This window comes from Haliaeetus albicilla, chromosome 11 (assembly GCF_947461875.1).
Source record: "Haliaeetus albicilla chromosome 11, bHalAlb1.1, whole genome shotgun sequence".
Classification (NCBI taxonomy): Eukaryota; Metazoa; Chordata; class Aves; order Accipitriformes; family Accipitridae; genus Haliaeetus; species Haliaeetus albicilla.
This window is the reverse complement of record NC_091493.1, coordinates 13,941,435-13,968,331: the sequence shown is the minus strand read 5'-3', so window position 1 is coordinate 13,968,331 and position 26,897 is coordinate 13,941,435. Positions and strand designations below refer to the sequence as shown.

Sequence of the window (26,897 nt, the reverse complement as noted above, 5' to 3'; positions counted from 1 at the left end):
GGCATTATGAACAGATGCTTCTGAACTAATCTCAAATGTCACATTTCATGCATAAACCCTCGGGGATTAACAATATCAGGATTCCCTGAAAGTATTCCTGGAGATTTAGCTTAATACTCTCTCTCAGGGAAGCATCCCACCTACTAACTTGACGAATACTTCCAGGCCTTCCCGAAGGCCTTCTCTCTAATGCTGATCCAAATAAGGCCAGGGGAGAGATGACAAAAGCAATGAATTGCAAAGCAGTGGAGCTTTGAGATGGCAAGTAAAAATCACGTGGCCTTGAAAAGTTGCAGTGCTCTCAACAGAAGTGAAATCATGAGGTGGTTTTACATTAAAAATGGAGAGTCATCAACCTCTGGTAGAGGAACAGTCACAGCTCCATAATTATGACTGAGTTGTAATAGTTGGAAAAAATGCAGATGATTTAAAATATAAAAAAGTTAATTTCCTGTCCAGCAAATGCCCGCCTTTCTATTTTAAATATTTCAGTGACTATTCAGAAAAGCCTTCATTTAAAAATACATAAAACCAGTAATAATTAAAAAATTCACTCTTGCCCAAAACCAGAGGTGCTTGTGATAAATGCTTCGATAAACTTTGTAACTGTAGAGGAATCGACAGTTATGTTTTTTAACAATTTTTCTCTTGCTTGAAATATATATTACATGTTGGGGTGAGATGAAAAAAATGGGAGAAAATATTTCCCTAAGCCTGTGTTATAATGAGTTCCTGCCTAAACAGAAGATAAGGGAGGGAGTTTTGCTGCAGTTCTCTTCCATGTACACAGATTTTTTTGTGATGAGGTTATAATATATGTTAACATTATGCTGACATGGACAGCTCTAGCCAATAGGTTGAAATTGTTAGGTAGTTTGTCTTTTTGACAGATCTTGTCTCCATGTCTAGCAATTTATATGACCTTCCAACTCTGATATTTTCCTTGCCAGTGCGTGTCCTAAATGGCTCCCTTCTACGTACCGGCCCCACTTTGTTCTTAGAGACTGACAAGGCAGCCCATGCTTCGCTGAACCTGCGAAGAGGCCCACTGGGTCATCATCTGTGTTAAATGCTGCTTTATTCTGTTGAGTGTTAAATTGCTTGTTCAATTCTTGAACATGTTTTGTTAAATGAATGTTTTAAGCTAATTTAAAAATTCAATTTCTTGCGGGTAGGGACATGGCAATATGATACAAAACATATCATATTTCCCATTATTTTCCCTTTATAATTTAGTACATGGGATGATTCATAAAAGCCTAGGCCAAAGCTAGGCACGTTCTGCATGATACGTGAATTAAACTGCAGAACAAAATCCCCATTTCTGGAACAAATCTGCTAACTATCACTTGTGCAAACTTTTCTGCTGTGTTCCGTAACGCCTAGAATTTGTTGTTCAATCTGGCAAGAGTTTACAAGCGTTTGTATATATAGTTTCTTCCCTAGCATTTCATCCTGTTGTATCTGCGCATGTGTGCTTATGTATGTATTTGTGTGTGTTAATTTAATCAAAGCCTTATAAATAGCAGCTCAGTTGGTTTTCCCAAAGAAAGAGGCTTATTCAAAAAAATTTTATGCTGGTGAATTATTTTTCACAGGCCAGTCAGAAAGCTCCCGGGAACTTTGCTTCTTGGACCCGTCAGAGGTTTTCTTTCCATAGCCGTGTGATAGCATTGCAGTTGCTGTGCAGTCCGGTAGTAATTCTTGACTCTAGAACAGGTGCAATGTATTAAAAAGCACTTGCATTATGATACTGAGGTTTAAAGAAGCTTGAGTTGCAGGTAATATAAACCAGTCCTTTCTAGAATTTTGAACAAGTCTCTAAACAGAATCTAAAACAAGGGGGGGGGGGGAGCAAAGATGACAACTCTGATAAACTGACTCTGAATGGGTGGCAGCAATAAGCTAACTTACATCCTTAGTGGTACTTGAGAGACTTGAAAATAAACGAGAGAGTCATCCCAGGAAATGGATATCTAAATTGGTTTTAAACCATTTTAGAGAATGAATCTCTATTCCTAGTATCAGCTAGAAATAGAATAGGACAACCTACAGAATTTTTTAACATGTTCTTCATCTTAGGCTAGGACAGAGAGACTTAGGTGTTAGGACACTGTCTGGAGCTTATGAGAAAAGTTCAAAATTGCCTGTGTTGTCACCTGGGACAAGTCACCTAGAGAACATGCAACTGGGCTCCTGCAATGCATCTCTGCTGTAGAAGAGACCGGACTATCAAAACGGTAGTAAAGAGCAAGGTTGGCTCCCTAAAGTCAACCTTTGAGTGAAATACCTTCCCACTTAACATTTTTGAGAAGTATATAATTTTGTTGCTCAGCAGTGGAAATAGGTCACAACATTGCTATATGATGTCTCATGCATCCCACTAAATTTTTTCGGGCCTGTTGAAGGAAGTAAAAAAGAAATTTGTGTGCAAACTGGGTGCCTTCTCATGGAAAGCAAAATGGGAAGATGCTTGAAAATAGTCAGCTTGTTCAATGGATTTATGACACTTGCAGGTGGTAACAGGTTGTCATTCTGTGCAGCCAGGATCCACAGACTTTTGACTGTTACCTGTAGCATTATGGGATATTTTCAGGGACTGAAGCAATCTTAGGAGGGGCTAATTCATATTATTTTTACAACTACAGAACTGGCATTTTAGGGTTTCCATTTATTTGTTTCTTTGTTTATTGTTAATGAGCTCAAGATTGAATCAGGGTAGGTGCTTAATAAACACTGATCATTTTACTAAAAATCTTACGAAGATCTTTATAATGCTTTAATGATTGCAAAGGAAAGTGATTAATTTTGCTTAACTTACACTCTACAAACTTTGTGGCAGGGTCTTTTTTTTTTCCTTTGTATTTCTTTTTTCCCTTGCTTGCTGATACAAATAACTTTCAATCCACATCATCTTGTGTCTTTCTGGGCAGGCCCAGGTCCCCAGTTCTTCAGGTTAGGGTTCTGTCTGCACATAATGTGGCTTACTTCTTGCTTGCACGTACAGCTTCCTTTCTGAACAAAACCTTCTGGAGTCAAGAAAGGGTTCACGCCCTGATACTGTCCTGCCATACAGATGGTCATAATACCTAGTATTACAGTAATACCTCTGCGTTTGAGTTGGTGGGAAAAAGAGAAGGTATGTCAAATAATTCTCATTCTTCTAAAGAAGAGAAGTAGTAGCTGAAAAGAACTGAAAAGTCATGCTTTCTCCCACAATATTTCATAGAAGGAGGAGATTGGATTTTGTCATGTCTTCTATTATAGATATCCTATTTGCCTGTACATCTCTAGTATTTGTGCAAACCTGTAAAAAGTTTGGTGAGTTTTGTTCTCTTAGACTTTTCTTTTAAAATTATTTTTACTTGCCTGCAGCTAACTTAAGGACTTGTTTAATTGTTGCTGCTTTGCTGTTTGCCAATAGCCAAGAAGTCAGCTGTTGGTAGAAGACATTTACGTAGTTGTTTGCCTGCCTCTTGGGCTTTCTACAGTCGGAAAGGTGAAATTATAAGCTGAGAAGTGTAGAGATAGAAGATAAGAGCACTGTATTATTTAGTAGTTTACTGTCTGCCTTTTTGAATACCACCATCACCTTAGGAGGAGGAACTACAACTGCCTAACTCTTAACCAGCTGATAGGCAACATAGAAAGGTAAGAGTAGAAATTTCCTTATCCAGGACTGGTGACAGTAGAGTCAGGTTCAATTTTTGGCCTATGGAAAAGGTAGGAAAGGATGGCTCAAAGAAGTCCTTAATTTGAAGTAGTGCAAGTTAGTGAGATGGTTTTTTGTTGGGAAGGAAGAGCTGCTGTTTACTACATAACTCCTTCATGGCGTGATTTATGTCAAGAGAAGCAAAATCAGAAAAAATAAAAACTCGCATCTGGTACTAACTGTCTGAATCAACTACCTTATCCCAGATGGGACAGGAGCAAGTGGGCTCCTCTGCAGTGCAGCCTCTTTTGTGCTAGCCTGCCTTTTCCTTTTACATCCCTGGTTGGATCAGCCATGCAATAGGCAGGAACCTTTTTAATCCTGTAATGCGGCATAGTGGGCAGCTAGGCTTTTTAAAAAATAAACCATCTTTCAAAAGATATCCCTCCAAATTTCAGATTTAATGAACCCCAGTTACTCAGGCAAAAATAGGTGCCAGAATGCAGCCACTCAAGGATGACAAAAGTCAAGAGCAAAGGACAAGGAGAAGTTGGATAGAAGCAGTTTTATTCTCTGCAAGATTTGAAATTGTCACAACAACATGTCTTTCCTTGAGTTCATCAGAACCTTTTCAAAGGGGATACTTGTTTCCTTTTCGGGGGAGCCGTGCCTTCTTTCAAATAAGACGTTACACCTACTCCTGCCTGCTGAAGGCTTTGCTGCATGGCTGCTCTGCCAGCTTTGTATGTGTGTCGCCAGCACGTCGCGTTTGATCAGAATGAAAGTCACTCCAGAGTACGTCTAATCAGGCAGGGCTTCAGAAAAACTTGAAGGCTGTAAAGCTGACCTCTTGAGTCTGTAGTGTTGCCGTTGGGAACAAAGAAGAAAAGTGTGTAGCTTTTTTTAAGGTCTGTCACACTGTGTCGTAATAGCCATTTAAACAAAAAATAAGAAAGGAAGGGTGTGAGTAGAAGAAAAGAAAAAGCCATCTGGACTTAAACTGCTTTTATCCAGGTGTCATCTGGATGTACAGTGTAAGTTTATCAGGTTAATTTAATTCTGTATTTGGAAGTCTGGCTGAATGTTGGAAATTTTGTCTTGAAATTGCAGGAAGGGTAGCATTAGATGTTTCATCCTTAACATATAGTAGTACATACATTAAAGATTTTATTATATCACTTTTCATTGTTTATGTTAAACTAGCATGTGGTAGCCCCAGTCTGAATTGTGATTTGTGTTAGGCACTTTATGTGTATTTGGTGGAGCTCCCTGAGGAGCTCTCGATGTAATTGGAAAGCCAAAGGAGCTGAAGAAGTGAAGTGTTTGGTGGTGGTTAGTCAGGAGAAGAGCTCAGGTGTCTGCAGATACTTTGTAATAATGACGGTAGTATGAAAAACACAAGACAGTCTAGGTGTCTTAATTTGTGGACTGCACTGTAAATAATTCATTAGCAATAGTGTTTCTGTTTGCATTTTCTGTAATAAAAATTGGGAAGTCTGCCTGCTTCAGTTTGTAAGACAGTTGTCATTCACAAGTTGTCAGGTTCGCTCCTGGTCTGTTCCAGTTGAAACAGCAGCAGTGATGATGGGAATTGTGCCTTCCTCTTCTTAACAGGGTATACCACATTGATTCCTAGTCTTTCCCATCTCGGTAGCTTTTGTTCAGGCCCAATTTAGCATTTGTTTAGTTGCTGCTTTCAAATACTTGAGAGGATTTTAAAACACCTGCTCGATATCTGTGTTGTATTCTGCCAAATGCCATTTCAGCTTTGCTTGTGCTATCACCTGAGGGTGAGAGACATAGTAGAGGTACAGCTAACGGAGATCTGTGCTCTCAGAAGAAATGCTATTGAAATCTGTTCCTGATTATCCCAAGAGGTTTGTGAATTAAGCAGGTGACAGATCTTTTAACCATGGAATTCATCAAACCTTTGAAAACTGAATTGTCTGTTAAGATTCTTGGTAAAATGAAACATGTCATGGTAAGTGTAAAATTCTCTTTATTTGCCTGTAAAGTAGGTCTGGGAGACTGGTGATTCTCAAAGACCAGTTTCTAGATATAGAGGTCCTCTCAAGTGATAGTGAGAAAACAGAATGGGGCAGTGCAGATGATCATGGCTGTTTCAGTTAAAATCCTTGAAGGCAGCAGACCTTGCTGTGTAGAGCTCCTGCAGTGTTTTGTGATCTAGGTGTCTAGAAGAATTTCCACCTTACCGGAATTATGGGCACTTAGAAAACAGGAAGGGCAATGACTACATTATGGATAGTCAAATAGTAGGGATGTGTGCAGCTTTGACTTTATTGGAATGAAGGCACTGTAGTTGGAACTGGTTTTTGAATTACGTTGTTCTCAAAATCAGCTGTAGGATGTCAAAAATATTTCTGGGCTTCTTCATAAAGTTTCAGTAGCAATGGATCTGTCACTTTGGTTGTGTTTCAGGTTCTTGCATATTAGCTGTTGAGACTAACATAAATAGCAGTTACATTTCAAGCCTCCCAATATATTGTGTTCACACAACGCTTCACTGCGTATGTACAAAAAAGTTTTCCTTGAGGGATACACAATCATTTGTTTTGCTTGTCCAATCCTGGATAATTTTTACCCAGACTGTCAGCAAGGTTTGTTATAATTTAGGATTTGGTGGTGACTTGAAATACTGGATGTTTGTCTGCAGGACAATTCAGTAAAATGAAATGCCTTGGTTTTTAATGTGTATTCTACAGGTCCAGATGGATTAATATGGATGGATCTCCAATCAGCCACCTTACAATGAAGATGATAATAGACTACAGAGCTCACCAAAACTGTAGTTTTGTTGTGTCATATCTTTAGTTTAAATTATTTTAAAGAAATGGCACCCTCCAGCACTGAATTGTCATAATTCAAAGTAAGTGGAGAGTCTGAGAGAAGCTATGTTTGGGTAGCCACCGAAAGCAGTGCAGAAAATATAATCTGGCTGCCAGCAACTACTCTGTTTCTCTGGCTACAAAAATTCACATCCATCCAACTTCTACCTTATTTTTTCAGCTATATTGAGCCTTCACAGGTTTTGCTGGTCCTCCTGGAATTTATCTTCCTTACATTCCGGGAAGTTGGGTAAATCTTTACTTAAATTTCATCAGAACAGGCCAGGATAATGGCAGATATCAAAGTTATTAGAGCCTGTGTCCCAAAGCAGCTATTCAGTTGCTTTGTTCTCTAGACTTTGTTGATTGAGGTAATGCTGCTTTTCTTCCTCCTCTCCTTCCCTCTCCCAGAGTGATTTTCTCCAAAGGAGTGGCTTACCAGAAATCATTGGTCTTGGGAGCAGTTTCTTAGCTCTTATAGGATGAAAGAAAAGGTGAATAAATCTTATGTTTATGGACTGTAAAGAGAAATTACTGTCTACTTTGACTATATGCTTTCTTCTCAATGCTAAACTTACAGGAAAAAAAGGAGTCCAAATATATCCTCATTCCTTTATTGTGCAATATAGTTTGGGGATGGGGGATTGTTACGTTCTTTCTGTTGCCACCCAGTAATGAGGAATGTAAGTTGTGATGATACACTATCACAAGAAGAAATCAGCAGACAATTTCCTTTGAATGCTACAGTTCAACTTCCAAAACATGCCTAGTTTCATCAGATAAGTAAGAGGGCATTCAGTGTCAGAATGCAAATCCTTCTCATTTCTAATTCACAGTGGGCTTGAGATGTTTCTTGCTAGGAGCTTTTCTTTGGGCTGGCCCAAGAGGTTTTGACCTCTGTTTGTTATGTAGCAGGCTGTCTGGTTCGAGAAAGATATTATGGGAGCATAGCAAATACAAAATAGCATCTTCACTTTTTGATAGGATATTGTTAAAATGTTAAAAATATTTGCTGCTAGTGCCATCTCTATCTTGTCTCCTGCTTCTGAGACCATCTTTGTACACATCGATTGGGTTGTTCCGGGTTCCTCTGGTCCTTTAGAAAATGCTTATATTAGGTTGTCTTCTGTAGCTCATCTTTCAGGTTTTAAGCAAACAACTTGGATGACTATGTCCAAACCAGTTGGCTTTCTTTAGTAGCTGATAGATGTCTAGCAAGAGCAGGAAAAAGTTTATAGTTCATATACATTCTTTGTAGCAACTCTATAGGCTCAGCCCCCAGAATGCATGTGAGCCAGATGATGTTAGCAACACTTTATGCATATTGCAGTATTTGGTAGGCAAACACAAAGAATTTTCAACAAATACTTTACATCTTGCCACAGAACCTCTGAAAGAAATGAGCTTTCATTAGGTAAATAAGCGAGCACCACATGCCAGAATGCAAATCCTGTTCAGTTCTTATGCTCACCTGATTTCCTTTGCAATCCTCCCACTGAGCCCAAAAGGTGGGAAAAGAGGCTAGATTCTGTCTCAGTTTAGGAATTTGCAATTTATCAGGAAGGGTTTTTTTACAGCATTGTTGTATGAATGATCAGGGACGCTGGTTATGAAATTATTTGAGTGCAACCCTGCAAGCTTTGAGGGATGGTTCATTTGCTTGTAGCTGTCCCGATGAGGATTAGCATTTCTTACCTGCAAGCTACAGTGCATTTAATAAACCACTGGATCAGTGGATTCTACTGTGGAACTGTCAATGTTTGTTCTAGCAGATCTGTCTATATTGGAGCGTGCAAAGCCTCTGAGAGCACTACAGCAGGTCTGTCAGCCCTGGCTCCCCAGGAGCATACTTCTACGCGCTTTTGCCTTTAATTTTGTGTTATTACCTCTTGCTGTTTTAAACTGCAGTGTCCTTTTCCCTCCTTGCTCTCCCTAAAGATAACAAGCTGACAGAGCTGATGACACTAGGAGCTGGGTGGAATGCAGGGAAACCAACCTTGTAATATAAGCATGCAGCAGTGCAATTACCCGAAACTAGGATCTGCAGATGCTGGTCTCGGTCTGTGGAAACCAGTCATTTCAGCCAGCGGGCTGGAGGTGAGGGCTGCCACTGCAGGAGGCAGTTCATGTGCTTTTGGCAGTTTGTGGCCAGTGACCAACTTGTCCAGGCTCAAATGAGCACTCTCCTTTGCTAGAGAGGTGATATTTTTATGTCACTGTGATACCATTCTTATACAGTGGGGTTTTTTTATATTTTTATGTCTATACTTTAAGCATAGGTCATATCCCAGTGCCATGTGTGTGCTTCTAGCTAGCCCTACCACCTTTGCTTTTGTAATCGGGCTGCAGATGTGCTTCATGATTGAACAACTTCTGCACACTGCCTGCCGCTCCTCCTCCCAGAGGAGTCCAGCAAGCTTGCTTATGCAAGCTGTCATGCTGTCTTTTTTTCAAAAGCATGTGTGGGTTTGCTTTTGTGTGTATCCGGCTGGCTGTTCATGCCTGCATATAATAGGCTCTGTATATAAAAATGTTCCCAAGCACACGGCTGCGGAAACAGCTTCCTTAAACCCAACAAAACTGCCAGCCCTTGCAGCTCAAGCCACCATAAATTACAAGAACCCGCTCCCACCTCGCTGAAGCTGTGCCTGCTGGCAGCGCACGCACACACGCACGCTCGCTCGTTTTCCCCCTCTCGCAGTTAAAGATGATAGAAAGTCTTCTGGGGATTACTGCACATTTGTAGAGCAACAATGGAAAGCAGCACAGCACAAATATCTATTCTTCCTCACCCAGCATAACAAATGCTGCTTTGTCTCACATCTGGCCCTTTTTAATAGCTCAAAGCCAACAGCAGTAGCTGTTTAGCAGCCTATGGTAAATAAAGCTTTATTAAAACAACTTCCTTTTTCCAGTGTTTAATGATTCAAATGGCCTTTCACCTGACATTTGATACTTTTTTTTTTAGTATCTTATCTAGCAGGGGAAATAAAATAGTCATCATGGATAGATATTAAACTTTTTCCAGAAAATGATCTTTAAGAGCATCTTTGAAAATTCTCTTACTGAAAAGCAGACTTTAAGACCTTTTATTACCATGTGAGGACATACGCCTGTGTATCTGTGTCTATATAAATGCATACATGCTGAGCTGCATCCTACCTTTGCATTTTGAGGTCAGCCTACAGGTCTGTGTGTTTTGAGGTTTTTTGCTATGCTGCAGGAAGGCACTAGGAGAATTAATGCAATTATATGCAATGAACAGCGTTCATCTGCGTGTAGGCACAGAGGTATGTTCTGACAGTTCAAGAAACAACTCCTTTAAAGGATGTGTAACCTTACGGAAAATGTCAAGTGGAGTTAGATGGCTTTTGTCTCGGGACTGCCGCGTTTTGCCACCAGGACCGGGCGCTGGGGCAACTACTGATGTTTCTTAAATTTATCGTTGGAGGTGACAGGCTCCCGAGAGCTGCCGGGCGATTCCTGACCCGTCTCCTCAGGGATGCGTGCTTTCAGGCGACGGAACGCGGCTTTTCCGCCCCGCGGCCCTGCCGCGCTCCTTCAGGGCGGCGGCGGCGGCCGGGCCCAGCGCCCCGCGGCGGGCGGGCCGGCGGGCGGCGGCGCGGCCCTGCGGCGCCCTCTGTCGGCGCGGCGGGGAGCGAGCTCCGCGGCCTCGGCTTCTCCTCACGGCGCGGGCCGAGCGCCCACCAGCTGCCTGCGGCCTCGCTTGGCGCTTCCCGCCCAGCTGGTGGCAGCTCCGCTGCTGTGGGCCCCCCTCGGTCCTGCGGGCCCGTGGCCCCGGCCTCCCTGTCCCGCACTCTCCCAGAGTCGTTAGCCAGCGCGATCCTCTCTTGCCCTCGCTCTAGCTTGGCTTGTTTCTTGATCAAAGTCATCTGCGAGATAAAAATTGGCTGCTCTCTCGTACAGCCCTCAGCACACTGGAGACATGCAGGAAGCTACTGGTCTTAGCTGACTGAATAAGCAGTATTAAACAACTTCTGTTGTATGGTGGGATGGTCCTGGGAGGGGAAGAGGGGCATTTGAAAACTGCTACATTGAATTCCTGGGTAGGGAACAGTTTTCTTTTTTTTTTTTTTCCTCTCACCTACTCGATCATGTTAAAAAAGGAATTTCTTGACCGATAAGGGTTTTTCGTGTGTCTTTTTTTCATGTCCTTCTTCCACGAAGTGGTTTGAAGTGGCTCCACATTAGATCTTGTTAATTATAGCAGCCACAGTTCCCCAAAGGGTGGCTGGCGGTGTGCTCGTCCCCTGTGGAAACAGAAACCCAGTGTAACTTGGTGCTGCTGGCCCTCGAACGCCTCTCACAGCAGCTGCTTCCCTGCCTCGCCTGTCTCCTTGGAAAGTCTGCCTTTCCTTCTCTGCTCTCAAATCAGCTTTCTGGTGGAAAGATTACTCCCTAAAGACATGATTTCTCAAGAAATGGCACTCTCATGCTCAGGTGAGGGGCGGCTGGCAGCACTTAGGCTTGGTCAGGCTGTGGGGCCTGCACCACCCTTGGCCGGGCGGCAGGTGATATCTTTCCAGTGGGCTCTGCTCTACTTCTGCCTCTGCCCAGCAGTGAGGGAAGAAAGCGTGCAAGAGGGGAGGAAGAGCAAAAAACACCGCCTGAGGAGTCTCTCTAAACTCGGGGAGAAGGTCAGGCCTGTTTCAGTTGGTGATTCAGGCCTCCCTTGGCCACAGGCGAGCAGGTTTCTGGGGTCCATTGGTCCCAGTGTGGCAGAGCTCTTGCTGTGGATGGCAGTCCTGGCCATGAGGAGAGCTCATCCCAGAGCAAAACTGAAACCACACTTACTTTCAAACTGCAGTATGTTTTTAGATATGTCAGTGTTTTAAAGCAGTGGTTGATTTTTCTTTTTTCTTTTTTTTTTTTTTTTAGAGGCTGTTTAGGCTGCCGTAGGAACTGGTGGGGACCATGGTTTACTATATTGTTCTTAAATGCATTACTGGAAGTCTAATTTCTGATACAATAACTAGAAACTCCCGACTTGAATTTTCAACCAACACAGAGTGTAGCAGAAGCTTGTGAAATTCTCTTTTCTTATAGCCACTACATAATTTCATTTTTTTTTCAGTATTGAAATATTTTTCAGTATTTGTAGTAATAGTTTAAGAAAAAAGTTTCACTATGTTTAGGGTTAAAAAAAGTCTAACAGGTCTATACATCTGTTCTTTTAAAAAACCCACATTCTCCATTTTTGAGATGTCATAAATATGTAAATGAGGGCTCTTTAATTACTGCCTAAGGCTATAAACTCGCATGCTAGAGGGGAAGGAAGAAGGAAGGCAAAGAATAATTCACATAATTTTTTCTTTTTTTTTTCTTTTTTAAGAGAAAGAGATTGGGTCTGTACCTCAGAAAAGACAGCAGAAGAACGGGGCTTTTTATTGCTGAATTACCAGAAGGTGCTGGAAGCACTTCTTTTTTTGTTTATCCTTTTGGATGGAGTTAGCATATAAAGCAGTAGCGTACGACCCTTCTGGCTAATGTGTGCACCAAACAGAGGGGAACTGTTACGAAGCACCAGGTAAAATTCCCTTCTCTATCCCACTCTGCCAGTACCCTTAATCCTGATCAGCAACATCCCCTGCTGTCTCTCGAGCTGCTCCCAGTACCTGAATCTTAGCATGGTTTCTAATGCGGGTACACCAGAGGCTAGGGAGGGACCCTGCAAAGTCATTTTCACTTTTGACCTGACAAGTGCTCGGCACTTGACTGAATAGAAGTTTGCTCTTACAGAAAGGCCAGCAGAGCCGAGTATCTTAAAGCACCACTATTTTTAAGTAAGGTGATCTGGTTGCTACTTTTAAAACAGCATGAAATCAACAGAAAAGGCATTTTTTTTTTAAATTCAGGATGTGGATGCGCACATGGGGAACTATACCAGTGTACAGCAGTACCTGTGTAGTAGGTATAGTTACTGAAAATTTCTTCTGCTGGTATTTTTTCCAGGCAAAATGGTCTGGTGTCAAAATGCTTATTCTGCCTTGGTAAAACTGCAGATCTATATGATAATTTCCACTTTCCATGTTTAATCTTTTAATTCTTGCTGAGGCCTATGAAAGAATAATTTCCAGATAATAATGGTTTCCCACTAATGAGCTCTGCGTTTTTTATAGCAGAAGTGACTTAGAACCAGTATGCTCACTGAAGAAAAGTATTCTATTTGATGCTCTTCCGATGTATCTGAGAGAAAGGTAAAAATGAGTCTTGCAGGGCGTGAGGCAGGATATTTCAAGTACGAAGTGTTAATGTCATTGTATGTGGTGAGGCTTCATATGTACAATTTTGGCTGTTTGGTTCATGCAACAAATGTTTACTGCCTGAGGGAGTTAGTGGACTGAGGGGCTTCTCTTGACTAGAAGAGAATAAATGAGCTTGGGCTGGTGAAAGTAGCACACTGGTGGTGGTAAAGGGCTGGTGGGTGTCTGTCCATGCAGTGAGGGGGAAAAGGTGGAGGGAGCCTGGCAGGGCAAAGACTGTTTTAGCCAGAGAGCATTAGTGACGTGAGAGCAAGTGGAGTTGAGAATGGAAGTGAAAATACTTCTAGCTACTAGGGCAAGGGTGAGAGTCAGAGACTGCTTTTCAGTGGGAGCCATTTGGTGTTAAAAGCTGAACTATTTTTGTGACTGAATTTGCTCAGTTTATGACAGAAATTGTATGGTGCGTCTGTGTAGGAGAGCAGGGGACTGTGTTCCCATTCCTGCCTCCAAGAGCCCTATTGGGCCCCTGCTCAGTCGTGTGAGTTAGTTCTGTGCACTCTGCCCTCTGCTTTTCCAAACGGGCTTTGAGAAGCTATGCCATGTGGGAGAAATGACAATTTGGACAAGTACAATAGTAAGCTGTGGTTCAGGTAGCTGATAGCAACCTTCAATTTCGTTTGTGGTTAAGTGGAAGGCAGAGAATTGGTGTGGTATTATATGTACAGTTCATAAATCAACATGCAGGATAGTTTGTTGGTATGAGTGACAGCACATGAATGCAAGTTGTTGTCATTGTCTCTGTGAAATCTCTCTGCAGCCTTCCAGCCCTGAAGTATATTGCCAGTAACACCAGAGGCAGCTACTGATGCCACTAGTATTTTCCTTACTGGTTCATTAAGCAAAAATGTCCTGACTACTTAAAAAAAAAAAAAAAAAGCCTCAGTTTGCATTTCTCCAAATATTTCAACAAAAATCTATGTGCGGGTATACGCTTGTATTTGTTTTCAGCATGCCCTTCGCTATCTGTCCTGATGTTCAATTAAAATGCAGATAATGTGTCCCAGCTTGTAAGATGGATCACTACTGAAGTGGTGTCATGTCTGGGCTAGCTTATCTCTTGATAAATACCTCTGCTGTCCACTGCGAGATTAAACTTCATGACTACTGAGGTCTGTTTGGGGGTCTTACAGGCGGTTAAGACTGCCTTACTCACTTTTAATAAAATGTATCAATTTACATTTGCTAGAGGACCTTTGGATGGCATTTGCTATTGAGAAGGTGGCAGTGGCATAATCAAACGATAATACTTGTATGTGAAACTGGCTTTTCCATTTTAGAAGCATTATAATTTATTGACAGGAGTGCTTTATTGAACCCTCTTGTGTCTAGAGTGTGGAGATGAGAAGCTTGAGCTGCTGTTATGAGACCTCATTTAGCTGTCTGGCAGAAAAAATTTCTTTCCTGGAGTCTAATCCTGCAGGAGCCATGGAAGAACATTATCAGCTAGTCACAGAAATCTCAGGCGGCTTGGGTGTGTGGGATGCACATGGATGGTGTGGTCTGGAGTCTGTCTCGCCGTGACAGCCATGCAGTCAGGGTTCCCACCATGGGGAATACTGTTCTTCTTCTGGGGGTTGAGTACAGACAGTGCTGGGCTTGTAGAGGTGCTTTAACTGAGATGTTGAGTCGTGTAGGAGTGGTGAGCGGCCCGCTTCTCTAACCAAACAACTATCTGAAAAATTTGCTGTCTCTCATGTGTATGTAGGGAGTGGAAAAGAATTTTGTCATGGATAGCTCTCTGAATAACAAACTGCTCAGAGCCACTGAAGAGGTTCTGCATGAGTCCAGGACCTTGCTTGTGCTGGTGTAAAGTTTTACGTAAATACAGTGTTTGGTTATGTATTTCTGAATCTGTGCCCACTCCCTGTTCGTGAGTGTGAGGGTACAACTTCTTAGACTGTACTGCTCTGTTGCAGTAAAAGGATATGGGAATTTATAGGCAAAGACTGTTTTCACATTCCAATGTGCAGTATCTATGGTTTCATTTCCATTTTAGATGCTATGAAAGTAATTGGAATGGCAGAGTATACATATGTATGTGTGAAACATTTCTGTGCCCCTGAGAAGTGAATTCTAGAAAAAAGCACTTAAAGCTGCTCAGCTTACTAAGTACAGGCTGGAGTCTCATGCAGTTCTACTTAAAACATAAATAAGTAGAAGTCATGATGCAAACCATTTGGTGGACTGAAACTGTTGATGAGTTGTTGGCTTCTGTCTTTATGATCTGCTGTTCTGCATCTATAGGAAAACTATAAGGCAAGACCAGAGAGGGGGAATGTGTGGAAGGGGCCCAGTGAAACACAAACCACGCCCACACCAGGAGGCTTACTTATGCTTACTTGTGCTTTTAGCGTCTTGCTCTTGGTCCAAGTTTGGGTGGCATTTTGGCCATTCCTGCCTTTCAGATCACTAGAGCTGTTTGTGCTATGGCTAACCCCTTACCCCAGTCTGAACACAGGGGTAAGGGAGAGGTAAATGGTGAATTCAGTATGATATGTGCATGCTGATTTAGCACCTACCATTTCCCCCTCTTGCAGGCCTTGTTCTTGATTCCAGACACATACCGTTATCTTGACAAAGAGCCACTTATGTGTGATCATGGAGTGTAATGTAAAGCATGGCTCTGAAAGAGTTAATGAATACACAGAGCGGGGCTCATCTTGATGGCACCAGTGTGTACCAAGCTGTATCCACAAACATAACTCAGCATGACGAGCATCAGTTGTGGGCTTAGGGGGCTGCAAGTTTGCTCTTTAGATCATCATAATTTATTACCAGTTTTCATTTGATGATTATATAAAGCTGTAGCAACATGAATTAGAACTCCTAACACTACTCTGAGCCTTCACTTCCATTTTCTACATTTTTTTACTGTCACAGGGAAGTTTTAATTTGCCTTAAGTTACACAGTTTGTTAGAGATGGGCCTAAAGAGTCCAGGACATGCTTTTCCCAAAGTAACATGTAGTTTGTTCAGCTATGGATACCTTGAAGAGCCCTATTTTTTATAAGGCAGGAGCTGCTGCTCAGCCCTTTGGTCTGAACATCAGGCCTCTTCCATATACGCTACATTGTGCACTTGGAATCGTTAGTCATTCTGAAAGTCTTGGTCGAGTTGTGAATCCCAATCTTTAACTCACTGTCATCTCACCCATTTCAAGGGCTCATTAAATAGATCTGCTAGTTGGAAGAGAGCAGCATACCTGTTGCTTTTACTTTCAATACAGAAATCCAGAGTCCTCATAACACACATTTTGTGTTATTTTGGGCCATGTAATTCTGTGCCCTATCCAATTCATTTAATGCTTATGGGAGATATTTTCTCTCAGAGGAAGACTGGGAAGAATCCCCATGCCCTTGTCCTCGCAAAAGCCAGACCATCATTGTTATTGGGATTATTATTATTTTATCTCGCAATGTGCTCTGGGTTTCTTGCAAGTGGGTCTGCTCGATTGTTTAGCTGGTAGAAGTGCATGGACTGTGCTCAGTGATCTTTTCTGTCCTTTTTGTCTTGCAGATCGAGGGATTTTAATGGCTTTCAGGTAGAAGAAAGTGGAGACAATCAAAATGAATTCTATGGACAGGCACATACAGCAGACCAATGACCGGCTGCAGTGCATAAAACAGGTAAGCTGAAGGCGGAGATCATTGCTGCTAGACAAGCATTGTGTATTGTGTGGCAAGGTGTGTTATGCATTATGGTTACCTGTTGCTTAATGAATATCCTTGCCTTTTAGAGGGGAGGAGAGTGGTAGGGATGAGACATTGTTAATCTCACTGAAGGGAAGAGAATCTGCTGCAAGAGCTGGTGTAATAAACCTCAAAAGCCAAGCTTTCCCTTCCATCTTTCTAAGAAATCTTCACCCTGGAGACTCAACAAATCTGTCTCAGCTGAAAGCAGAGTGGTGCTAGTCCTGCCAGCTCTGTCCTGAAGGTGTCACAGCAGGCAGCCATTGTACTTGTGCTCCAAGCACAGTAATCCAAAATTTCGACAGGCCGGTTTTGATTCTAATCCAGTTTCTGACCTGAGACCTGCACTGCCTGGAGACTCGAACTTGGATGGTTGGCATAACTCCAAGTGCTCAGGTTAATCGGTTTGTGTGGAGATGTAAAAACTTCTGTTTGCAAGGTAAAATTTTCAGAAGCATCTGTTTGTGAAGATGAAGGGCCCTTACAATTCACTGAAAGGCAGTGGAATCTAAGTCTCATTTACAGATTTCCCCACTGTAACTGTGCTTGCAAATGCTTTTATAACCAAGTGAAACTACCAAGGGAAGGATGGAATGAGCAAATGCCATCTTTCCCTGCTTCACCTTTCTCAGTGAGCTTTGCTCTCTGGTGTTGCAGGCAGCATGTATCCTCCCCTCACATACATTCTTCTCTGCATGCAAGAATCCTTACAGAAAATTCATAGCAATGGTCCTTTGCGTAGAGGAGGTGAGCAAGAGAATGGTTTTCTATGTTGATGTTTCCTGTTTTTATCTCTAAACCAATACATGCATGCAGCAAACAGGTGCATAAATGCAAGCTGCATACAGGTATTTTGAAGGTTAGTTATCCCAGCTGGATCCATGAGATGAGCTCCAAAGTTTATCTCTTCAGAACTGGTTGAAATTTTCTGAATTACATTGAAAAAACAGAAGGACATTATTCTGTGAAATAATGTTCCCAAATCATTTTTCCCTGTTGTCTGAGCAGTTTTCTCTGTCAGTTCAGGCCACAGCATGTTTAGAGGCCAGAGTCCTGCTGTTTCAGTTTTATATTTGTATTAACTAAGTTAAAAACCTACCTGCCTACTTTTGCTGTGGGACATGTGCATATTGCTTCTTGAGGGAGCACAGCATTTCTCTGTTCACAGATTTCTTTGTGTTGTAGACACAAGCACCCTAAATCAAAGGAACTAATAAAAAATAAGCATGGGGGTAGTACTGGATTGGTCTAGATTTTAAAACTTGTTTTATTTTCTTTTATCTACAACTTCCTCAAGAAAGGCAGCGGAAGGGGAGGTGCTTCTCTTCTCTACCAGATCTCTTCTCTCTGGTAACTAGCAATAGGACACAAGGAAATGGAACTGAGGTCTCATCAGAGGAAGTTCAGATTGGACATTAGGAAAAGGTTCTTCACTGAGGGTCAGGGTCACTGGAACAGGCTCCCCAGGGAAGTGGTCACAGCACCACTTCAGTTCAGGGAGCATCTGGATGATGCTCTTAGTCATATGATTTAGTATTAGGTAGTCTGTGAGGAGCAGGGAGTTGGACTTGATGATCCTTATGAGTCCCTTCCAACTTGAGATATTGTATGATTCTATGGTTATGTTTCCGTTCTCTTCGTTTCAGCAGTCTCCATCATTATCTTTGGTCATGCTTGCCTAGATATTAGTAGAAGTTTCTATTTGCTAGAATGTGTAGTAATGCAAAGAACAGAAAATGTGTGTTTATTTGCAAGTCTGGCCATGCACATGCTTTGGGGAATATAAAAAAAGAATAGCTTTTATACCTAAGCCAGCTGATTTTTCTCTCTGTTTCCTGTATAAGAGAGGATTTCAGAATAAATTAAACAAAGCTAGTTTGGAGCAGAAATAGGAATCTGTCTGTGCAGAATTGCTGGTCATAATCTAGCCTCAGTCTGTGGTGGCTCTCTCCTTCATCACTCTGTGGAGAAAGTTAATGCATCTCATGGCCCTTTAGAGGTCTGAGGGAAATATGAATTTGGGGATTTCATCCCAGTTTCTTCTCAGCAACTATCTGGTTCAGAAAAAATATGCCCTTGACTGGCACAAATTTGTGTCCTTTTTGACCATCCTAGCCCATAGGATGAAGAATGAAGTGACTTGCAGAACAATTTAACCTTCAGCTGTAAGAACAGACTTTTACATAGAGTGGAGACAAATGGAGGATGCTGCTCAGTTCCTTTTTCTAGAGCTGTCAGCTTCTGTACATAAAGAATTTGTATTATTTTAATTAGATAAAAGAATATCAAATTACACTTCTTACAGTATTAAAGAGATATTTTTGCCTATGTAATGAGTACTCTGTCAGTTAAACTACTACTTCATTTATACATAGTGCTGGTTTACATATGCAGCTACGATATTTCTTCAGTGATGAAGGCCGAGGGGAAGGGAGGAAGGTCAGACTTCACAGCATTCGTGGAGCATTCTCGGTTTTGTTTGATCCTGTCTGGAAGACAGCTCCGGGTTTTCTGGTGGGCAGGGGCATGCTTGCATAGCTGCTCTGTTCTGTCAGACAGCAAAGGATGTCTGACAAGGAGGTTTCCTACTTGGGCATGCTTGTGAATTCACGGTGCCTTCGTTCTGTATAGGCCTGAATAAGAGAATAGGGATGCTTTTGTTTTCAACTCATGAAAATGTGTAGTTAACCCAGACAGTGGCTGAACGCCGGAAATACAAAGCAGAAAGCTTTTTTTGTGGAAGTGGCAATACTTGTGGTTTTGTTGGAGAGGAACGGCTGATTTTTTTGGTTTTTTTGTTTTGTTTTGTTGTTGTTGTTGAAGAAGAACTTAGCATAGAGTCTGCTCTTTGCTTTTTCATAGTTCAAAAATCTTGTGCTGTTACCTTTGCCGTAGTGGAGCAAGAGACAGAAACCAACTCTGACTAGCTTTTTGGAGGAGACTCGCCTCTCTGGCACAGTGTCATAAATTTCCACCTTGGAGACATTTACCTTGTTCTTTGAGACAGGTCATTAGCTGGCAAAATTAACGTGGTACCACAAAGAGTAATTTCCAGTTCACCCATAGAGAACTGGACTGCACACTCATATGTGCATGTTGGTTTGGGGAGCAAAGCAGTACCTTGCGTGGCTGTATCAATGCATCTTCACCAATTTTGGGGATTAACTGCAGGGTCAGACAAAAATCTGCCTGCATTTTCTTCCCTGGTCTCCAGTCTTTTATCCTTTCTTCCTGGCCTGTGAACAAACAGTACTGCTGTTCTCAAGAGACATGTGGTTTCGGGGTGGTTAACATAGCAGTGGCATGAAAGGTGCACTGCAACAGGGGGAGGAAAACCATCCCTCCTTGGTGCCCAGCATCTGCATGTTTTATAACCTTGCTGGCAGCTCATGCAGCCAGACCAAGAGCTGTCTGCCGCCCTCCTTACCACTCACCCCAGCCCCTGAGAAACACTATAAATGGTAATCCATGTGCCTCTAACTAGATCAGGTTTCAACACAGGGTCAGGACAGGCTTCTTTCTTCCCAGCTCTGTGACTTGTGAGACACCCACAATATCCTTGCTGACTTCTGTTCCAGGATCAAGGCTGTGTTTTACCTTCATCTTTTTTAGCACTTTAAAGCTACAAACCCAAAACTTGTATATGATCAGCTAGTTAGGAAATGAAGAGTGTGTGTGTGTGTGTGTTAAGAAGTGTTTCAGAATAGATGAAAGGGCAAACTGAAGAGGTGGCTGTGTATTTATGCTTAAAAAAACCCCCAGACTTCTGTGGAAGGCTGGAACAGCTTGTGTGGTCTCTGTAGCGGATTCCCTCAGTATTTGTTAAGTCTATTTGCTTTAAAATCAAACATAGGGTTTTTTTGATGTACAGTGGAAAAAGCCAAAGTAACAGGCCTCCCTTAACACATGCAATTAGTTTGTCATGACACAGGAGACTCTTCAGGGTACGATGAAGGAGGAGGGATCTTCAGGATGCAGACTTTTTAATTCTTTGCCCATACAAACAAAAACCACAAAATTATTTTGTGCTCAGCGAAGGTCTGATAGCTCCTGAGCACTGCCTTATTCGAGGCTGCAGTAATAATCTGTTTATCTGCTGAGTACTTATTGCTTGGGTTGCTCGAATGCACCATCCACCATGGAGCTCTGGAGCAGCAGGAGCTGGGTTGGGCGGGTACAGAACTGAATTTGAGGGGCCCAGGCACAGCCTTCTGAAGGAGCCAGCTTGGCTCCCACTGGATAGGAAGTCCTGACAGGGAATTGACTGGTTTTCTTAAACTGTTCTTCATAACAGACCAGAGGTATGGCTTTAATCAAATAGTGTCCATTATTTTCCTTATGTGATACAAGCAAATAGCAGACAGAATCAGTGGTTTGCATGACATCTCCTCTCTACTCTTACCCTGATGGGTCCACTTTAAAAACTTAGAGCTATTTTAAATCTAGGGACTCGTACCTTTTGTCTCTGCTCTCAGTCAGTTTGTAAGGTTTCTATACATCTCTTCTGAAATTCTTGAAAAATAGAAGATGGAGAAAATCTTTCTATGTTTAAGTTACAAGGAAGCCACCCCTTTCAGAATAGGTGCGTGATATCTTCCTGCCGTGCTGAGAATGGTTGTCAGGGTACATACTAAAGCTGTGCTGAAATTTTAGTAACACGTTAAAAGGAAGTATGAAAAGACTTTCTGCTATCAAAAGTACTTGACTGTGGTGGGAACAGAGAAGGTTGTTTCTGCTGCTTGTGTCATGGTACATCAGGACACATTGAACACTATCATCAAATGATGCTGAATCACTTGGGGAACCCCACTTAACTGGAGGCACACATCACGTAGCTGATTTCTAGAAACAGATTCGCGTTTCCCCTCTCTTTCTGTCAAGAAAGCTTGCTGAATTGCTGCAGTTGCAATGCTTTATAATGCCTACCCAGCCATTCAGAAAGATATGCTAAAAGTTGTAATTGCTGTGTGTTTTTGTTGACATTTTCTTGCTCAAATTGGAAACAAGCAGGCCCATTTCTTTCATCATTCAGCAACTGGGTTTTTGGTTGCTTGCAATTCAGAGGAAAATAGAATTCTTTGTATATTTACATAACTGTTAGCATTTAAGCCCTGAAATGTTTGAACTAATTCTTCTGCTCTTCAATGTTATTGTTGCAGACTCATGTAAATGCTCAGCAGTCCTAAACGTGTCATTCTTAATATATTTTGGACTGGTTAATATGGACGGGTATGAAATTACAACTCAAAAGGCTTTAATAAAGCTTCATGAAAATTTCTTTCTTGAAGAACTTTGAAAATGAGAAGTAATCTTAGGAAGAGTGCATTTATTTAGAATACATATTTTTGGTTGTAGCCCATATAAGTGTGACAGGTTTTTTCTAGCAGCTAAATATGCAATAACATATAGCCGTAAGGCTAATGGTGAAAAAGACCTTTCTTTTTCATAAAAAGACATTCGATGAGCCTCAAGTGTTACAGCTTATTGGTTGAATCGTCCATCAATGCCATCTTAGTAGCTATATTTTTCTATTTTTTTTCTTTTTTTTTCTTTTTTTTTTTTTTCCTGAGACCCATAGTTGCAAATTCTTTGTCTGTTTTCGTGTTCAGTCTTTTGGAATATTCCTCTGCTAGAGTTAAGTATGTTTAGGAAAAACTGACAGCAGACCAGCTTTCCTGGCTCCTCTACTCCATTTAGAGACTTGTCAATCAACATTCCTGCCCTGTGAGATCCTGCATCCTGCTAGGGACTGCTCTGGCTCAGGCAGCGAAGCCACAAGGGAACGAGCAAAGAGGCAAAGTGCTAGAAGCGCTTCTGGAGGTGAGGGGAAGAAAACACCTTCTTGATGTTCACAGTATTTGGCTGGTATGTTCATCTGAGATGAATAGTGGGTGGAATATAACCCATCATCTTTTAAGGCGAGCTGGTAAAGTTGGTGTGGGTACACTTCTTTCCTTCCCAATTCTGCTGCTTGTTTCACTGCAGCACTTGTCCTCAAGAGCCAGGATGTTAGTGGTGTTAACTGTTTTCGAAAAAGAAAATATCCATGTTTTCAACTTACACTTAAAGCTTATAGTATCCATAGTATTTAGAACAATTTTATTCTTTTCTGTGCAGCTAATCTGCCTATTGCTTAAAATTGCCTATTGGTAAATAAGGATGAACATTTGAAAATTCTAGAAATCTGTAAATTGGATCTGTGGTGTCATTTTGGTGTCAGATGAGCACATGAAGTCCTTTTTGTCAGTAGCTGGGTCAAACTCTGCAGTAAACACGGGTCAAACTCTGCAGTAAACACGTGACATAGGTAGCAACATGTCTCTAGCTTCTGTCATGCAATTTCTTGCTCTTCCTTCATATGTATGCGCTTGCTACTTGAGTTCCTTCTGTTGTGTGCGTTAGTGCAACAGCAAATCCATAGCAGGTGTGACATATACAGCATTTACACACAAGGACCATTGTGCCTATTTGTAAAAGCAGAAGGTGTTTTTATAAAGGCTGTTTGAAGTGGTGATAGTACTGTTAACACCAAAAGCCTTCAGCTATGCAGACCACTACCATCATGTACTGAAGGAAAAGTCTCCTCACTGGTGGTGTTTGTTCCTTATTGCTTCTGTGTACTTCTCAAGAAGAGCTGTTAACATCGTACATAGGCAGGTCACAAAGCACATGCTGTGAGCAGTTTTGTAAGCACATGCAAATGAAAAAGATGTATGGGGAAGCATTTTTTCTTTTGACTTTGAAATATCTCAGTAGTGTCTAGCTGGCTGGTAGGACCTATGAGAATAGGTCATGTGAATTTTACATCTTCCACAGTAGTATCATAGTGGTCATTTTAAATAGTCACCTTGAGATTTTATCTCTGCATAGATTAAGAGATTAAAATAATAAAGATTAAGACAGTTGATTAAAAGTGCTATAAAAACCACAATCAGTAGGTAAATTAAGTCAAAAAATTAATTGGAAAACAAAATATGTCCAACAAATGTGCTGCTGTTTGATAGGGTATGCTGAAGATTATTGGTTATTTTTCAAAATTAGTGCATTTATTCTCCTGAAATGTAGAAAATGAATAAATGGATTTATTTTTAATGCATTTTTTAAAGTTGGTTCAGTACATAAGTCAGAGGAATTTCAGTCAGTGCCTTTTTTTCCCCCCCTTGCCATCAACTCACTTTATGCTCTTGGGTAATGTTATTTCTTTTTAAAAGATGCACTAGTGACAATAATCTTCCAGTAAAGTGATGTTGCAGTACTTCATTAATGTCTTTAAAACACCTTGATATGGTAAGAACTGCATGAAAAAAACCACTGACCCAAACTTTTCAAAATGCTGTGATATGTACCTCAAATTATTAAATGGTTCACAACACAGAATTATTTATGTAGACACCTCACTTTGCCTGTATCCTTCACTTAATCTTCTACTAAAAGACATTATGAAGCTAGATTTTTTTTTTTTTTAAAGAAGGGAGGTATACAGGTCTGGAACAAATAAGCCTATTCAATGAAAACCATTAGCAATTTAAGTAAATATTCAGATCATTATTCTAATAGTGCAACAGTACTCTAAGGAAAAGAGCTTGGGCACTGCTTTGAGAAAATTAACTCCTTGATACATTGAGATATTTAGGACTGAAACTACTGGCTGAAAATTATGAGGGCATTAGAGAAGAAAGCTCCTATATTGTTACATCATCTATTGGAATGATAAAGCTAAAGAAGCCTCAGCGTCCTTGCTGTAGTCACATACAGAGACATCTTATGCTAGCGTGTTATAATAGGGAGATACTAATGGAAGATGGCTTGTTTCAGTTGCCAAGAAGAGTGAGTGAACTGGTTAGGCAAACTGATTTCGTAATTCAGTTGAGCTGTAATTGCAAATTTAAGGATAGATTAGAGCCTTGTATCACTGAGCATGGCCTTAGAGAAAGAGCAGTTGTACCTTTGTTTCTTGACTTTTTTTTTCTGTGAGTGATTAAGGAAATATAATTCAGAGCCCTCCGATTATTTTGAGTCTTTTGTAAACCGTGCTGTTCTCAGTGCTCTCAGCTGGCATAATAGCAGTCCAGGTGCTGGTGGTAAGAAGGGTACAAAGATTGGGCTGGGCACTGTTGTTCCATCTATTGATAGATTAACAAGAAGACATATTGCCATTAGTGTGCCCCATTTACATCTTCAGTCAGATCTGGATCACAGCCTTTAGACCCCTAAGTCACAGTTTCCCCTTGGGCAGGGGAAAGTGGGGTGGAAGAGCAGTAGATGGGTTTATGACCAAAGAAGTTTAATTTGCTGCCTGTTCCCTTATATAACACAAAGTTATATCAAAGTATATCATAAATATACTGCAGTTATGTAGATATGAAAGGTACAGAGCAGGAAGATGGCAATGTAATTCATCAGCAGAGCTAGGGAGGGATTCTTGGTTTAGCTCTTCTAGCTTCTGTGTATAGTGCTTGAGGATCAGGGTGTTGAACCCACCTCTAACGCTTTTGTAAAACTAATAGACAAACCAAGGTTGCAATATTTTTCCTTTCCTCCACCATATGCACATATAGATGCACAATCTTCCTCACAGAGATCATGGTATAGGAGACTCAGGCAGCAGAACAAGGCTATTCAATTACCAGGCATTCATCTTTTCTGAAACCAATACTGATTTATACACACACTTTATACTAAAAGTGTATGAGAGAAGCATCTATGGAAATCTGCATTAGTACAGGTTTTGTTCCCTTACAGCTCACAACTGGACAACTTGCTTTTTTGGCAGTTCAGTGATGCTCGTGGTTTTTATTTGTTCTTTTTTCTCATTTGTTTAGCATGTGATCTTCTGTCTTTAGTGTTCACTCCCCTGCTCATCTTACCCAGTGTTTTCATGTAGTTAAAACATCTGATAAAGAGGTAGTGGTCTTTGCTCAGTATTTACTGTTTTACTTTGAAAAAGAAGCTACAGTGGACAAATGGGGCAAAGGTGACTCCCTTTCATTCTTTTTTTTTATAAGTAGGCATGGCTAACATGGTTTTAATCTCTCTCTCAGTGTATCTAGTGCTTCTCAAAACGTGAGGTTAATAAAATATTTATAAAGCCTCTGATGGAATGAGCCATGTAAGTGCAAGATAATTCTATTAATTAGGGATCTCTCAATCTCACAAACACTAAATTGGGGGGGGGGATTATCTGAATACAAAATGCACAGCTTGAGCCTTTTAATTTTTTTATAAATAAAACAATCTTTGATATTGAAGGGGACTGCAGAGAATGGAACTATATATAACCATATCCAGATAAACAAAAATCGCACTCCCAAAAGACAGAAAATAGCTCAATACTCCCCCCTATCCTCTTGAAAAAGAAAAAGGCCATTTGTTTTGAATCTTCATTGTGGATGAGTTTTTCATATACTAAGCATAGCTGCCTGTGGATAAGGCCTTTGTATAATCACCCTTGACTCTCAAAAAACAAAAAAAAAAGAGAAACCACTTATTTCAAGTTATGGCATTTTCTGTATTTAAAGCGTATCCTTGGTTAATGTCCTGTATTTCTGTAACACTCCCTGAGCTCTGTTGCAGCCAGTGGAGGGCACACCAGGGAGAGAGAGAATTCTTGGTTGGATGGGGATCTGAAGTAGAAGCCTGTGCATAGGAAGGGGAGAGGGGCTTGTGGTTGGGCTCACTCATGGAGCCTGCTCAGGTCTTAAAGTAATAAAGGCTCTATTAATGTATTACAGCAAATGACCCTTGCTGATTCACAGGTCCTCTACTGCTTGCTTATGGTGCTGAGTGAGCTATCAAATTTAGGTCTAGTGGGAACATAATTGTGTGCTGAGTAATACACAGACCAACCTTCTCTCCCCCTGGTTGCGCTGTGTCAAGGGTGTCTGACCAGGAATCCTGTTTACATTCTTTAGATAGGTGATTAGTTTTCGTTTGGGAGCTGAATGCCCTTTGCCCAACATGCAGGACCACAGTAATTCTGCTCCTGGGTTGTTTCAGTTGAAGGGCATGTAATCTCTTTCTGTTCTCTCTGTCCTTTCGCTTTCTAGGTACCTTTCTTTCCTACTGCCCTCTTCGCCCTACTTCAGTACAACAGTGCATTTTCATTACATCTGATTGCAGGCATGTGTGGATGAATATTAAGATAGAAAAATAAAAAGTCTGAATTGCCTGGCAGAATCTGCCAGAGCACCTGGACACCAAATCCTGTCTCTCAAGGCTCCTGTCAAGAGCTGGTTTGCACCAGAGTTAGAAAAGTCAGGTAGGCGTAGAAGAGAGTGGGTCAGCTCCTTCCTCAACCAGTATCAATTGGTTTAGTTCCAAAAGAACTATCATTTCTGCATTAATAGTTTTGAGCATCCTTATTTTTACATGCAAAGTTCGATAACTGCTGTATGTCTTGTTTTACTTTTAAATTCCTAGATTTTAC

The 26,897-nt window shown here is 41.2% G+C and overlaps 1 protein-coding gene across 9 annotated transcripts in view; it reads left to right on the top strand.

Moving 5' to 3' along the window:
• The window catches only part of ZMIZ1 (zinc finger MIZ-type containing 1), a 361,777-nt gene that overhangs the window by 180,483 nt on the left and 154,397 nt on the right, over nucleotides 1-26,897 (top strand). For all 9 annotated transcript variants that reach the window (XR_011326825.1, XM_069796202.1, XM_069796192.1 and 6 more), the window contains one exon: nucleotides 16,299-16,408. Coding sequence is in view for 8 of the 9 variants with exons in the window: in XM_069796202.1 (XP_069652303.1) it covers nucleotides 16,349-16,408 (60 nt within the window). In the remaining variant the exon portion in view is untranslated. The remainder of the gene's footprint in view (nucleotides 1-16,298; nucleotides 16,409-26,897) is intronic.